Source organism: Osmia lignaria, chromosome 14, assembly GCF_051020975.1.
Source record: "Osmia lignaria lignaria isolate PbOS001 chromosome 14, iyOsmLign1, whole genome shotgun sequence".
Classification (NCBI taxonomy): Eukaryota; Metazoa; Arthropoda; class Insecta; order Hymenoptera; family Megachilidae; genus Osmia; species Osmia lignaria.
In genome coordinates this window covers 6,776,287-6,792,939 of record NC_135045.1, presented here as the reverse complement: position 1 = coordinate 6,792,939, position 16,653 = coordinate 6,776,287, and the positions used below count along the sequence as shown (strand labels likewise).

The 16,653-nt window shown below is 32.7% G+C and overlaps 2 protein-coding genes across 4 annotated transcripts; both read right to left on the bottom strand.

Annotated features, from left to right (window-relative positions):
* Positions 1-133: 133 nt before the first annotated feature.
* On the bottom strand, positions 134-4,268 carry LOC117605761 (RNA-binding protein 45). Of its 3 annotated transcripts, none has more exons than XR_004581783.2 (7): positions 3,711-4,075; positions 3,435-3,549; positions 2,533-3,323; positions 2,230-2,462; positions 1,963-2,094; positions 1,430-1,814; positions 134-247 (listed from the first exon to the last, which is right to left on the bottom strand). XR_004581783.2 is itself a non-coding variant. In XM_034327460.2 (7 exons), the coding sequence occupies exons 2-6, from the start codon at positions 3,907-3,909 to the stop codon at positions 1,981-1,983; spliced, it is 1,452 nt and encodes a 483-aa protein (XP_034183351.1). In that variant the 5' UTR covers positions 3,910-3,988; positions 4,196-4,268; the 3' UTR covers positions 325-1,814; positions 1,963-1,980. The 3 variants fall into 3 exon arrangements, 2 of the variants coding, with proteins under 2 accessions (XP_034183352.1, XP_034183351.1); XM_034327460.2 differs by lacking the exon at positions 134-247 and adding an exon at positions 4,196-4,268 and having other exon boundaries at positions 325-1,814; positions 3,711-3,988; XM_034327461.2 differs by lacking the exon at positions 1,430-1,814 and having other exon boundaries at positions 3,711-4,076.
* A 9,872-nt stretch (positions 4,269-14,140) lies between these two features.
* Pgd (phosphogluconate dehydrogenase) lies at positions 14,141-16,605 on the bottom strand. The gene is made up of 5 exons (XM_034327284.2): positions 16,441-16,605; positions 15,894-16,117; positions 15,439-15,683; positions 14,727-15,352; positions 14,141-14,634 (listed from the first exon to the last, which is right to left on the bottom strand). The coding sequence occupies exons 1-5, from the start codon at positions 16,449-16,451 to the stop codon at positions 14,292-14,294; spliced, it is 1,449 nt and encodes a 482-aa protein (XP_034183175.1). The 5' UTR covers positions 16,452-16,605; the 3' UTR covers positions 14,141-14,291.
* Between the last annotated feature and the right edge of the window lie 48 nt (positions 16,606-16,653).

Genomic DNA, 16,653 nt, shown 5'->3' with positions numbered 1-16,653 from the left:
AAAATAGTAAATTACACATATCATGTATCTCATGAAAGAATAATATACATAAATTAAATGTATAAAGACTTGTAAATACAATCATTTTCTATTTATGTATAACAATTTTAGCCTAGTAATAAAAAGGAGCAACTATATAAAAAAATATAATTTATTCTTTATGCCTTATATGTACAATACCAATAATATCTTACTTTGCTATAATATCACAGTCATCAGGTACACATCTTTGAATCCATGAGGTATCCTGAAAGTGAAAAGAAAAAACATGTCAAGAGAGTAAATTATACACATGTAAATCAGGACATTCTGTTAAGTGTAACAAAAAAAAAAAAAAAATAAGTGGAAATCAGTGTAAGGTTTTGAATACTTAATGTGTATTTAATATCATCAAACAAGTCAGTTACAGTCTCCTAAAACATCATTTCGTATGGTCATTGAGTAAAACAGTCTAACACATGTACAAAAGTGTCCATAAAAGGTTCATGTTGTGCGTCAATAACTGGTATTTGACGAATTGTAATTATAGACATATTAGCTGCCTAAGAAAACGTATTTCGCTTAACGAAATTCGGTCTAATCATAGAAAATAATATGTTGATATATTTTATGCAAATATATCTATACACGTAAACATATGCGATGTTAAATTATTTCCAAAACAAGATGTATCCGAATCTCATTGGAAACTTTAGCAATTTTCTTATTTTATTAATATCCATAATTATCTATTTATTTGAAGTAATTTAACTTCCTTTTAATAACCATTTAATTTAATATAATAACAAAATTTTATTAACTGTTAGAACTCGTCCAAAACTGTTACTAAAATAAAAATTACTATTTACAATCCAACAAATATATTTTGCAATATCAAGTTTAAGACTGGCGAAATAAATTTCACCACATTCACCTTTATAAAAATATAATTTCTCCCGATATTATTAATATATAAAACCATACCGTTAAAGTACTATAAGAACAAAGTACCGTTTTGCAGAATATATCTTGTTTTGGAATTTTAGTTCTGTAAAATATATTATTATCATGAATTCGTCACCATGAAAATATTTCTTGAAACATACAAGAAATAAATTAATTTACGTTTTCTTTCATACAGAGTATAGCTAATAAAAGAATAGTACAGAACTATCGAATATAGATTATAAACAAAAATTTGTTTTACTAACTATAAGGCACAGGTTTTAAAGCCTGTTATAAAGCCTGCGCGAATAGTTAAAATTGATAACGTAAGTCTTGTTTTATAAACAAGAATATAAAATATCGTGAAATGATCTTTTTCATTTCTCTTAATTATTAAACTACAGAGAATTCATTCGTTTTCTTTTTTTTTTGAAATTTGTCTAAAAAAGCTTTCACCCCCACGCGGTTTTAATACAAAAGTATATGCATAGAGAAATACTCTTACCTTTGACTAATACTTGTAGTATATTACCATAAATAAACGCCTCAAGTATATTGCATCGTACAACTCCCTTACGCTAAAGGAAGAAGTTTTAAATTTAACTAATTTTGTGTGCTTTACATAACCTTAAAATTGAATGTTTAAGATCACTTTTCGCACAGGCCTCTTAAAATAATAAAACCAAAAAGTCAGGTGTGTGTGTGTAACGACATGTAAGGATAAAGTAAAGTATCGTTAAAGTTTCAGTAACGTTGAAATCGCGAACGTAAGCGATAGTTAAAAGTAGGTAGTTGGAGTAGTTTCCTTGGATGCGGGCCCGACGTGGTCAAGTGAGTCTTAAAATTCGTCTCTTTTATTGCGTGCGTCCAGCTTGTGTATACCAGTCAGTCTGTGAAGACAAATAGAAAAATTATATTTTCTCCTGTTTTTCTAAGTAAGGTAATCGTCAGTTACACGTCAGGGTGTTAATATTTAAATTCCTCTCTTTTTCCCTCCTCTCTTTTTTCTGTTTGCCATGTGCTCAGCGATTTACTTACGAGGTATACGAAAAAAAGTTAATTTTCATCTTCATCCATTCTTAATCGTTTTCTGCGATCTTCGCCAACGTTGCGCTCTTCTGCTTCTAGTACTTTCAGTCGAGATCCACAAATTTCTTGCCCATGCAAAACCTATAAAATGTGTTACCAATTTCTAATTTAGCTACACAACACGATTGTACTTTTTCAATTGATCAATTTTATTAAGAGAATACAACTAAACAAGAAAATAAATTAAATTCTATCATAAAGCGGGGCAAAACATACCTCGATTGCTTCATTTGCACTTTGTACACTAGCATACTTTGCGTAACCACAATTTTTCCCCGGGAGCATATAAACATCTATGAGATTTCCAAATCTGCAGAAAGCATCCTTCATAGCATATATAGGAGGTACTGGAGGTCCACATACAATGAAACACCTTTTTGCAACTTCTGCATCTATACTTGCCATTGGTTGCACAGGCGGTAATTTAACACACATTGAATGTTCTAAACCTAATTACGTAAAAATACAATTATGTAACAAAAGTACTTATTATATTGTACAGATAAAATAATTTCTCACTTGGTGCAGTTAGTCCTGCAGCTTGAATTAAAGATGTAGCTTGAGCAATTGTTTCTGCTAGATGTGCTAGATCTGTTCTAGCACTGGCAATTCCACCTGCTGAGCTCCCAGCTTTTATTGCATTTTTTGGTGGAACATTTGATAAATCTGGTTTAACTATCATTCTATGTCCAGGAGGATATTCAAAACCATGAAATTTTTCTCTTGCATATGCTGCTGCACTAGGATTAGAATACACTACAACAGCTTGACCTCTTGGCATCCTATATCTTACATCATTTTTTAAATGGCAATAATCCAAACCAGGTACAATATCAAACAATTTCCATAACTGATCTTGATTTAATGCTGGATGTGCAATTACTTGTAAATGCGTATAACCTTCAGAATTAGGATAATTTGTAGCAATTTCTAAACTAATACTGCTTTTTCCAAAATTTGATGAACTATAACCTCCACTTGCACCATCATAATGAGAGGATAGTCCATTATTGTATTTTACATCAATGTGCTCTGGCTTAGGTTTTTTAGGTTCAGCAAATACAGCCTTGTACTTCCTGTCACATTCTTCAAATGCTCTTGCTGCACTAGATACTTTTTTAAACTTTACATAACCAAAACCTTTTGATTCATTTGTATTCCGATCTTTGACCACAGTTGCATATTCAATAGGTCCAAATTTTGAAAATTCTTGCTGAAGTTCATTATCAGTCATTGATTTAGGTAACACACAAAAAAGACGAACCCATCTTTCCTCTTCATTTGTTTCCCTTACAGAACCTTGATCACGGCTGAAATAAATGTCTGCATTTATATGTTTGTAGCATACATATATGTATACATGTTACAACAATAGAATAAATCTTTGGAAACATATTCTTCTACAATATTTAAAATCTTACTTTGAAGCAATCATTACTTTGATAGGTCTTCCTACGGATCCTAACATTTTTCCATTCATTTCTTCAAGAGCAAAGGCTGCCTCTGATGTTTTAGAAAATTTAATATATGTAACACCTGTATAAACAACACTCATTACTCTTACAATATTTAAATTATGTACATGATGAATAATCATTATACGCAAAAACAAGACTAGACAAACTTTCGACCATTTAAAAAACATTAAAAAATTAAATAAAACCGTGTTGATTTATTCTGTGGATGAGAGAAATTACCTTTATTTTCACCTGTACTCCGGTCTTTAACCACCCAAATATCTTCAATTTTTCCAAATTTTTCAAACGCTTTCCTGAGATCATCTTCCTCCAAGCTTTTGTGGCATATAACAAATAAACGTGAGTTTGGTGGATCATCATTTTTAGATCGTAAATCCGTTTGCGAATAATATGAATCCCTTTCCCTATGGTCAGCCATTTTGCAAATGAACGCTGCAGACTATACAAGACTATATCACCCGTCTATGGTCAGTGAAGCTTATGCGCTTCAGGGACGGCTAAAAGAGGTTCTATGATATCAATTTCTCAATGCTAAGAATACAATTTCAATTTTTCTTCAATATTTTTACAGAATTCATTTACATAACGCAACAAGAAAAGAAACTTCTACGTTGAATATTAATTATTTACTTATAAAACAGATCATAATAACTTCATCGCTTTTCTTTACACTATTGGAATAATACAAAATACTTATATCTTACTTGAAATAAACTTAATGATTTTAATACAGAGAGAATCTATTTATATGCATTTTTCAATTTTAAGGCGATGCAAGCGTCGAGGCCGAACTCCGAATTCCGCGTCGGTAAAACAGCCTATGTTTGATTAGAAACTGATTCAAGCGCCACCTCAGTTATTGCATCCAATTAACGGCATGCTATACTACATCACCTTTCGCATACACCTAAAGGACACGTGTATGTATGCTACGGTAGCTATATGTATAAGTACATAATTAAACAATACTGACCATGCATTCATTATTATTAATTTTTTTCCGTAAAATTGTACGTATTTGCAATGTGGTACACTTCAGAATCTTAAAGACATAGTTCCTGAAAAAAATATAACAGCGATTAAATAGAAAAAAAGCATTTTCGCAGCCAATTCGCTCGTATTATTTGCTGCATAATTAATAAATATACCATAGAAATAATGATACAGTTATTAATTAGTCATCAAATAATAACGATTGCCCAGGTCTCACCACGGGGAGGTTGCTGCGGGTGGAGACCCGCCCTACCTCATCCCATCCACCCTCCATTTATGCAAATTTTTATTTTTATTCAATACCATCATCCTCTTGATGCACATTTGCAAAACGTTTTTGACTGTTGTGCAAACGAACAACACAAGGAGCATTATTTTTATTCACTACCTACCTATCTACTTATTTATACATATATTTACGTAGATTTTTGCTATTTATTCCTATCGCAACATTTTTTAATTTTGATTTTGATTACAGATCTGTAATTAATAAATATGCAATTGCATATTTGTCCTACATACTTATACTACTAAGCATATCTACCTATACGAGCGCTCGTAATTATATTAAAAATTCGCTTAAATCTAACGCTTCCTAATTAAACACTGTAGTGTTTGACGATTATATCTTAATGACTATATACATAAATAAGTCCAATGAATTTGTTGATTTTGTTGTCCTTACCAGAATACTTCCTAAAATAAAACTGAAAAGGATTAAACATAATTTAAGAAAATAATAAGGCTCGTGTGGCCTTAATCATAAATTTACAACCTGCCTAAAACAAACAGAAAAGAATTAAATACAATTTTCGAAAATAGTACGGTTCAAATATTACCACTTATAAGAATCATTTTTCCTTTTCAATCATTTTCACCTTGGTTTACTTAATTGGATACATTGAATTCCGTTTATGGACGCTAGATTTTATATTACATTTCTTCCAGTCGATTATCCGATATTATTTCATACTTCCTATAAAGATATTTCTGTTACTCTGTAACAGAAACTGATTAATTGAATTCAGATAAAGACAAAGAAAAATTAATAGCTGGAATGAAGATACATTAGTAACAATAAAATTTTATAAAAGTCAGAGTGGTTGTTAATAATTTAAAATCAATTTGATACGAAATATAAATTTAAAGCAAACTTCAGTACCAAAATAAAGAGAAAAAACTTCAGAAAAATATATATTTGAGTTAAGTGATTTGAGTTAAAAACATTAATTATTTCATTTTATTGTATTTAATATTCGTTCATTACGCGACAAATAGCACACAATATTTTAATTGAAACAACTGCCTTTTACTGCAATATATGTATAGTACGTACAACCACGACTCTACTCGACTTTATTGCATTATATTATTCAATACACCTTTCAATGCAAATTTATTGTAAATGGAAAAACTGAAAAAAAAATCACGAGTGGACTTTGTTTTTCAGGAAAAGAATTTGAAAATTTATAAAAGTAATTTAATTAGCTTCTCCGTAAGCTTGAAACAAAACATCGCGATCAAAAATTAAAACTAAACAACTCGATCAACAATTATCCACTACTTTTGTTTAAATAAAGTAGTATTAAAATTTAATAAGCTATTTCGAATGAACAAATATTCCTTAAAATAATTTATCACCAATCATCACAAAATAAAATGAACTTTCATTTTAAATAAAACTTTGAATAAAGTCCTATTTAAAACTTTATCGTATTTAATAATATTCTGAAAACATTAAATTCATATATTATTTAACAGTATTTCCAATAACCGAATGCTAAGAATTTTCAAAATTAAAAAATGGGAAGAAAAAAGAATGGGGGCATGGCAGTGGGATGGGGGGTACAGGGGAACCTGAAAAGAAAAGTTTGACTGCCCATAAGAGCAATCCCTAAGCAAACCCTATAAAACAAACCGAAATCACACGCAACACTAATTTAAAAATTGCAAACATTCTGAACTATGACAAAACATCGGCTGGCAACGAAGGGTCTCACGCCCCCTAGACTTACGCCAGACGCTACATACCACCCACCCCGCCTGGACGTCGTAACGCCAGGACAGAGTGCACCCCTTCGCTAAGAGCGCTACCCGCCCGTCCAACACGTTGCATCCAACGGTGTCAGATTTGCGGACGCCCATAGTATAGACAAAAGGACTACAGTTTTGAATATGGTAACATATTTTCATATGTTCCGTACTCTAAAGCTGCGCCTGCAAAGGCCTAGTAATGCATGGGTATATCTCCCAGAGATGGTGTTCACGGTCTTAGGCCGCGGAATCCTTGACTAGCAATGGATTCCCACCGAATGTGAGTCATAGTTACTTCCACTAATTTAATAAATGCAAAAAAGTAAAAAATTTAATAACAATCGCGAATTCATTCGCAACACTAATTTCATTAATTATATAATATGTACAAATTCACGCGTACGCGTGAAGGCTGCTTAGGTATGCGCAACGCTAAGCTGAAAAAAAGAAAAAAAGAGAAAACGCGAACTGTAACGCAACACTACTCAAATCTACCGAATTTTGTAAGACGCAACACTAATCTAAAAAGAGGGTACAGCCAATCCAAGGCTGTACCACGGCAGCTGGTCCATAGCTGCCTTATGGACCATGGCAACTCCACTGGATCGTTTTTGGGCATTTCTAATGCAAAACGCGAATATTCATTACCGCAACACTAATTAGCAGGGAACTCTATAAACTAATGCAAAGCAATCGCGTATTTATAAATCGCATCACTGGGAAACAATCGCGCTAATGTCATTCGCAACACTACCTTTAACAGACATGCAATTAAAATGCAGAAAAGGGGGATTCTCAAACCGTGAATTTTTTACTCGCAACACTAATTTCATTAATTATATAATATGTACAAAAGCGTACGCGTGAAGGCTGCTCCATTATGCGCAACACTAAGCTGAAAAAAAGAAAAAAAGAGAAAACGCGAACTGTAACGCAACACTACTCAAATCTACCGAATTTTGTAAGACGCAACACTAATCTAAAAAGAGGGTACAGCCAATCCAAGGCTGTACCACGGCAGCTGGTCCATAGCTGCCTTATGGACCATAGCAACTCCACTGGATCGTTTCTGGGCATTTCATCATATATCGCAACTCTAATGCAAAACGCGAATATTCATTACCGCAACACCAATTAGCAGGGAACTCTATAAATTAATGCAAAGCAATCGCGTATTTATAAGTCGCAACACTGGGAAACAATCGCGCTAATGTCATTCGCAACGCTATCTTTAACAGACATGCAATTAAAATGCAAAAAAAGGGGATTCTCAAACCATGAATCTTTTACTCGCAACACTAAAGCAATGAACATTAAAAAGCAAAACTCTGAAGAATCTTAAAGCAATCAACATTGAAAAGTTAAATTCTATTTTAAAGCAATGCAAGAAAGAAACGCGATATTTAAAGTTTGCAACACTAAATGAAGATCGCGATAATCATGCATACGCAACATTAAATTGAACCGTGATCGATATTCATTCGCAACACTAAATTGAACCGTGGTCAATATTCGCAACACTAAATTCAAAACGCGATTTGCCCAAAATCATGGGGGTCACGGGCCCCCTCTTCTCCTGCAATTACAAAACTACAACTACAGGCAAGCACAGTGACAAAGTAGTAACGATAATGATTTCCCATCCTTTTTTGCAAAAGGATGCAAAATCATTAGTAGTTCCCCTCTTGAAAGACAGTTTGTCGGGGCGCTTCGGCATATAGCCTTTTCTTTCTTCGGGCGGTCCACCCACCTGAAACTTATATCTAAAGCTCGAGACTTGCAAATTCGCAAAACAAAAAAGAACAATCAACAAAAAAGAAAAATCGCGAAACTCTAATTGACACGTGGACGAAAAAGGACTTTATATAAGTCGTTGTTCGTGCACACGTGCCGTGCTCGAGCAGAACTTGTGCGTTTCGTGCCATCGCGATCGCGTATGACGACTTATGAAGTCGCCAAAAATTTGAAAAATTGTACAGATAGAATCGAAGGCGAACGGCATACTCCGTTCGTATCGATGGTATCGTCAATTCTTCAAATATATTCCAGGTACAGGTTGATCACGCGAAATCGTGCCTACCCGACCAAGAGACTGTGACAACCTGTCTCGGCCCTACCTACTTACAATCTATCACACACATCAGAAGGTATACTACCTACCTACCTAACACTATATTTAAAAAAGGCAAAATCACATTCTCACAAAAATTCATTCCACGACCCCCATACACTCCACCCGGGCGCAAGAGCCTAAACTAGGGAGAACGTCCCGGAACGCCTCCGTCACCCGAGTTTCATCTCACATCACACTCTACGGTACGTACCATTTTTCACTGAAATCGTCTGGCAAGGCTAGCAATCATTGCGTATAATGATAATTACAAAATTTAATTAACTACTTTAATATAGAATATTTCATAATAATGGTAATAATCATGGTAATAGTAATGGCAATATAGTAATAGTAATGGTAATAATATTATTTGGTATGTATGTTCATTGTACATCTTGTTGAATAAAATATTATTTCAAATTAAAAGTTAAATGAAAAAGTTATTACACCGACGCAATCCCACAGCCTAAAAACACGCACACCATATGTGGAAATTACGTCGTGCACGATATACTAACACAATGCCAGCCGCTTATTAATTATTATTCTTATGAATTAGGTCATCGTGCCCATTGCCTCTACCCATCCAAGTAGCACCTGGGCACGTGAATGGGCTTTGGCAATAAACACGGAAAGGGTTAAACCTGAAAATCCTGATCTACAAACATGATTAGTACATGAACATCTAACGGGCTAATATTTCACTATTTTAATAAAAGTGACTCGACTTTGTAAATATAAAACTTTAAGAACAAATACAGAAAAGTAACATTGAGCAACTATGACGCAAAGATGGTGCACTGCTAATATCAGCTGGCAACGAAGGGTCTCACGCCCCCTAGACTTACGCCAGACGCTACATACCACCCACCCCGCCTGGACGTCGTAACGCCAGGACAGAGTGCACCCCTTCGCTAAGAGCGCTACCCGCCCGTCCAACACGTTGCATCCAACGGTGTCAGATTGACGGACGCCCATAGTATAGACAAAAGGACTGCAGTTTAGAATATGGTAACATATTTTCATATGTTCCGTATTCTAAAGCTGCGCCTGCAAAGGCCTAGTAATGCATGGGTATATCTCCCAGAGATGGTGTTCACGGTCTTATGCCGCGGAATCCTTATAACTAATTTGATTAATTAAATAATACATAGGATTGAGTTTAAAAACCAAAAGGATTCCCACCGAATACTAGTCAGTGCATCGTCATATTTACTCTCGCGCTGGAAATTTTTCGCAACACTAATTTAAGAAATGCAAAATTTTAATAAAAAATAATTTAATGTCTTTAATTAAGAATTCTTTGCAATGAAACAAGAATTTGTTGTGAAAATTCATAAAACATCCTCGGGCGACTCCCTCCTCAGAGTAAATTTTCAAGAATACGCAAAATGTGTTGAAATAGATCACTCTGGCTTGGAAATCTACCCGTCACGAATTGTCTTCTTGCACATAAATTGTTCAATTTTTCATGAACGTGTAAATAACGTGTAAACTTCGCTATAGAAGGAATTGAGCTTTACTACCCGGAAAAAATTCTCAAATTATATTTGAATTTACAATATACAAAATGTAATTAAATCAATGTAAAAGCATAATTAATATGTATATCTAGTACACATATTATAAAACCAATATTATATCGATTTGAATCTTTATGATAACTAAATCAGATGGTATCTGACTTCTCCGTTAAAGAAAAACTAAATAAAATTCTTTCTGTATTTACTTAATTTGAAAATATTTCATATTCCACGTTTTATTATAAAATTGTATCATGAATATTTAAAAGCATTCAAATATTTCATAAATATCTATTGGAATATGTGGAATAGAAATAATATTTAAACGCGAAGTGCAAGAAGACCTAGCCTGAACTAAATGAAATAAAACACAATAGAAATGTTACTACACATGAGTATAATCATACCCATGGTCACTATGCTCGCCAACCACGTATACAACTAGTAACCCGTGTCGATTCGGACCATTCGTCCTACGACATGATTGGGCACCAGAGGAACCATAAAACATGCGACTCACCGTTCGCAGATTTACTCTTCTTCCGACAGTCAAACACCAGGTAGGAGGCTGCCTTGTAGGAGAAGACGGACGTCGTGAAGAAAGCCATCAAGGATGTCCATCTGCAACAAAAAAAGAAGAATTACGGTTAATTTTGAAAATAATCAATTCTTATTGTAATAAAATTATATATAAAGTTGGATTTTAGAAAATATTAGCAATTAAAAAGAAATCTCAATTATCAAGTGTTGAAATTGTAAATTATTCTATTTTAATAAAAAGCAATTAAGTAAAGTGATAAGATACTTACATTCTTTCGCCCAAGACGGAGGTCGTGAAGAATGCCATCAGGATATTCAGGAACTCGGGAAAATAAAAAAATTCATCTGTAACAAAACAAAAAAGAATTACGGTTAATTTTGCAAATTATCAATTTTTATTCTAATAAAATTATATATGAATTTGGATTTTACAGCAATTCAAAGGAACTCTCAATTATTAAACGTTGAAATTGTAAATTATTCTATTTGAATTAAAATTAATTAAAGTAATAAGATACTTACACTCTTTCCTTATGGAGCAACGTCCAAGACTCCTCTTCAGTGGTGCCGTGACTCTAATACCGGATATATCGAGTAATAAAAAAAAAAAAATTAAAAATAAAAATAAAGATATAAAGTACTAGTAACGCGACCGTAAATAATTTCCGGCAAACAATTGTAGACTCTACTTCCGCGATGGAAAAAGAACAATCAGAGCCGCGATGCTCTAGAAAATATTTTATAATACGCAGCAAACACTGACTCTACTTTCGCGTGATTCCTAATTGTACAAACGCAACTCTATTCAGGGCCAGTTCACCCTTGACAAAATCAAAACATTGGAATTACGTGCGTACAAACACTGACTCTACCGACCGCCTTGCGCGCGGCCACAACAATTCCTGGAAAAAAAAATTAGTGAGGAGGTTGGGGATGGGTGGAAATATACAAAACAAAACCAACATTCTTCTTATTGAACGTTCGTTAATGAAATACTGTTATTACGTGTAAATGAAAATATGAGTGTTCGTGAAATATTTTCAACAGACACGAATATTATTCAAGTTGAATATTGATCCTAGATTATATTGTAATAATGAAATGTTTTAAATAATTGTTGATAATTATTTCAATGAATATTATATAAATAGAAAATCATAATTAAATAAATATAATAGACAATTTTATTAAAGTAGTGGATTTCTGTTGTTAAAATTGTAAGCACACTAAAAATTGTGAAAAATTCTGTTACGTCGTGATTTATAAATTGTCAAAATTCTTTTCGTTAAACAAAATCCAATAATTAATCATGATTAAACAGCATGTGATTTAAAAACGAGATTCTATTTTAATTTATACTTGCATCGAAAGCTGGATATTATAATATAATTACTACGATTTAACAAAAATAGATTGTTTAAAATAATTTATAATTGCAGAAGAGAAGCAATCATTTGCAGTAAAATACGAATTATCTCAATTTTGTTCTAATTTAAAACAAATGTATTAAAATATTAGACGAAACTATTTAATAAAATGAAAAATTAATTTTTCTTTTTCTATGAATTGATTAAAGAAAAAAAATATCTCTAATCTTTTCTTTCTTGGTACCTTGGTATCAATTAATTATCAAAAATGCTTACAATTAACAACGACGACTCAATGAAAAAAAAGTAATAATAAACGTTAATAATTGATTAGAGTAAATTAAAACAATAAATTCTTACGAAATTCTATTTCAAACCCATATCAGGAGTCGTGGCGTCCTTTCAAAATCTATCAAATATCTGTAATATAAAAGAAATACGAATTTATGTAAATAAAATTTAATCAACAATAATAAAGTTATTATTAATAAACGATCGAACTATAATTGATACAAAATATTTTAATGGATACAATGTGTACCTATTATTTATGCGGAAGGATGCTCTCAACACGTCCTGTCAGTTCGACGCTCGAGAGAGCAATGGCGAGACCTTCCTTCCCATCGTAGACCGGTCGGCACTTCGGCAACGCTCGGCAATGTTCGGTATATTCTGCTACCGGCCGATACCTAACGAAGTACACGAACAGGTCTAAACAGAAATAATATTACGATGCTCACGAAAAAACGTTATTAAATTAAAAACAGCAAATTATATGAAACAATACGAAAAACATTGAATAATGTTCAAGAAATTACTAATATAAAAGGAAAATAATTCAGATTCTGTTCTTCCAATTCCATTGTGAATTCCCAGCAGGAGCAACAAATGTCAACTCACGTATTTTTAAAGATAACCTCGAATTAATGTCAAAAAACAAAGAGCTAGACTCCTCTTCGGCTATTCTTTCTCATTTTTGTATTTTCAACACCCGAAAGACAACTTAATTTAATATTTGAAGATAATTTAATCTTACCTGTTGCAGACACGTGCCAAACGTACGAAGCTTCGAAGAGGACTGTTGCACTCCACCACACTCCGCGCAACGCACCCTTTAACGATGAATCTGATTGGTCTAAATAGAAGGACGCCATAATGGAATGACCAATCACAGGTATTGGTAGAAACTTCGAATTGCTTTGAAACTTTAACATTAAAAGAACTGAAATATTCGTTGAAAATTATCAACGCCATATTGAAATAAGGTCAAGATTACTTTTTTTACTTTAAAGCACCAAAATATAAGAAAGAAGATAGAAAAATACGTAAGATATTAATGGTATTTAATAAATTATCACCAAAAAAGCGGCATAAATGAGAAATATGTTACTTTAATTTGTATCTATATTGATGAAATAGCGTATAAATTTTCAACTTACGCATTTCTGAAAACTATGTGGAATTGATGTCGGAAACCTTGACCCCGGTCCTGTCTTCAACTTTTCCTTCTGTTCTTCGTACTTCTGATATATAATATATAATTTAATATAATCTTTTAATACGATTTAATCTCACTTTGTTACAAACGCATGCACTCAAGACGAAGCGTCGGAGGGAAATGACGTACTTAATAAGGCAGAACTGCGTACATCGCCGATAACGACGATTGTGATTGGCCGAAATCGAACAGCCAATCACTGTCATTGTAGAAGAATAAAAACTTTCGTTCTTCCTAGTTATTTGTAATAAACTAACGAATAAAGAGAAATATTAATGGAAATTCACGAGTGTTTGTATATGCTAGCATGGATATCAGAGTTCTTATATATGCTAATTTGAATGTCTTTTACGGAATTTTACTCTTTTGCCAGAGTTAGCCGTGTGGTGTAGCACCATGCTGAGCGCAAGCAAAATCCCGGACACGAACACTTTCTTTTTCTGTTCTGTTGTTTTCACACTTTTATCTATTACATGTTTCTTTTCATTTATTATTTCTTACACTTTTAGAAAAATATCATTTTGATGCATTCAAAGGGGATTAATAGTCAAATATACAGTTGCGTTTAATGTATTTTTTAAATAAATTTATATTTTACTTAAGAACAACATCTTTCCCCTGAGTTTTTCACAACCGTTAGACATTATAAATGATAGACATTTATTAACCATAATAGAAATCTCAATTTCACATCATATATACATTATGTTATTATAAAATAGTATGAACTATTTATGCATCATATGTGGAAGCAGAGACATTTCCACCATGTCCAGTCCAATTTGTATGAACAAATTTTCCTTCTTCACCAAGTAATTCATAAGTGTGAGCCCCAAAATAATCGCGTTGAGCTTGAAGTAAATTTGCTGGGAGCCGAGCAGTTCTATAACCATCATAGAAAGCTAAAGCAGTTGATAAAGCAGGTGTTGGTATGCCTAGTGATACAGCTGTGGATACCACTATTCTAGCACTAGCTTGACATTCTTTCATTGCATTGGCAAAGAAATCATCTAGTAACAAATTGGAAAGTTTGGGATTTTTGTCGAATGCTACTTTTATATTTCCTAAGAAAACACTGTGAATAAAAAGAAGAAATTATAGTATTGTATTATAAAAATTATTTAAATAATCTCATATCTTATTAATAAAATATTAATAAAGATGTACCTTCGTATGATACATCCTCCTCTCCACATAAGAGCAATACCACCATAATTCAAATTCCAGTTGTGAACTTTCGCGGCTTCCCTCAATAACATGAATCCTTGTGCATAAGAAATAATTTTGGATGCATACAGAGCTTTCTTCAAATGCTCTAGGAACTGTTTTTTATCACCTTGATACACAGTATCAGGGCCTTTCAATACGGAACTTGCTTTTACTCTTTCACTTTGCAAAGCAGAAAGACATCTAGCAAAAACTGATTCTCCAATTAGTGTTACAGGTACTCCATAGTCTAATGCAGCGATAGCTGTCCATTTTCCAGTTCCCTTCTGACCAGCAGTATCCCTAATTCTCTCAAGTAGATAACCTTTCTCATCTTTGTATTTAAGAATATCTCTAGTGATTTCAGTTAAGAATGAATCCAGTTCTCCTTTATTCCACTCATCAAAAGCTTTACTCATCTCTTCTGGACTGAGTTTCAAGCCATTTCTCATGATATGATATGCTTCACATATGAGTTGCATATCACCATATTCAATACCATTGTGCACCATTTTTACAAAATGTCCTGCACCTGTTTCTCCGACCCAATCACAACACGGCTCTCCATTGACCTTTGCAGCTATTGACTAAAAAATTTATATTTTATCACTAAAACATTTAAAAATTCGTATCGGTAAATTTTTAAGTAAACAATTATATTTTAACCTTATACCTGGAAGATTGGTTTAATATGTGGCCAAGCTTTTGGATTTCCACCTGGCATCAAAGATGGTCCATATCTGGCACCATCTTCACCTCCACTAACTCCACTACCAACAAATAAAATTCCTTTCTTGTCTAATTCTTTACTTCTTCTTTCAGTATCCTGATACTCAGAATTACCACCATCAATTATAATATCTCCAGGAGACAACAAAGGCACCAATTGTTCAATAAATGCATCCACAGCGGCACCAGCTTTTAAAATATACAAATATTTACATATATATTTATTTTTCTTATTAAAGCCATATAAACTATATTTCATACAGCATTAATTATTATAGATCAATGACTTACAGTTATAATATACAAACTTTTAAATGATATGAGGTCGAAACAAATAGTATTCTATTACAAGGTCGTTCTTTTTTGTGATAGAATTTATAATCAATAGCATTATCTTACCTTTCACCAAAAGCATTACTCTTCTTGGTGATTTTAATTTTTCTACCATTTCTTTCAAAGAATATGCACCAATGACTTTTGTACCTTTTGCTTCATTTTCTAGGAAAGATTTAACTTTTTCTGTTGTACGATTATAAGCACAAACAACAAATCCATGATCATTCATATTCAAAATTAAATTTTGCCCCATAACAGCCAGGCCAATGAGGGCAATATCTGCAACACTGTTAGGTAAAATATATTTTATCAAAAATTATGTTCCAATTATATACATATTTGATATGTAAAATACCACATTGTAGGCTATTACATAAATATTAAATATTACATAATATTTTATAGATTGATTCTAATATAAAATTTTTTTTATAATTTATTTTATATTACTGCTTTGTTTACTATTTTAATTAACATAAAAGTATATTTCTTTAAATTAGTTTAAATAAGAAAGTTTTGTAATGAATGATCTATAAAAAGATAAAATATTTACTCTTTGCAGGAATTTAAATTTCAAATTTCTTTAAAATAACAAAAAAGAATTACTTACGGCTTACTCATTTTGAGAAACAGTTAATACGCGAAAAATGATAATATAATTCGTCTTCTTCAAGTATCAAGAAGCAACAAGTGGTCGCACGATTCTACCGCGAAGATTAAGAATGAACATTCATTCTCCAGTAGTCTTCGACATCAGCCGACGTTTCGTAAGCCAATCGCAGTGAACACCCATGAACACCAAGGTCAGCATGAAGTCAACACT

Bases quoted from the DNA above. Each gene is read 5' to 3' on its own strand.
- LOC117605761 (XM_034327460.2), bottom strand. From the start codon at position 3,909: ATGGCTGACCATAGGGAAAGGGATTCATATTATTCGCAAACGGATTTA. The intron at 3,324-3,434 runs GTAAGATTTTAA...CATTTATTTCAG, and splicing joins AAAGTAATGATTGCTTCAAA to CCGTGATCAAGGTTCTGTAA. The intron at 2,095-2,229 runs GTATGTTTTGCC...CACATTTTATAG, and splicing joins GTGCAAATGAAGCAATCGAG to GTTTTGCATGGGCAAGAAAT.
- Pgd (XM_034327284.2), bottom strand. The intron at 15,684-15,893 runs GTAAGATAATGC...ATATTTTAAAAG, and splicing joins AGTAATGCTTTTGGTGAAAG to CTGGTGCCGCTGTGGATGCA. The intron at 15,353-15,438 runs GTATAAGGTTAA...TAAATTTTTTAG, and splicing joins ATATTAAACCAATCTTCCAG to TCAATAGCTGCAAAGGTCAA.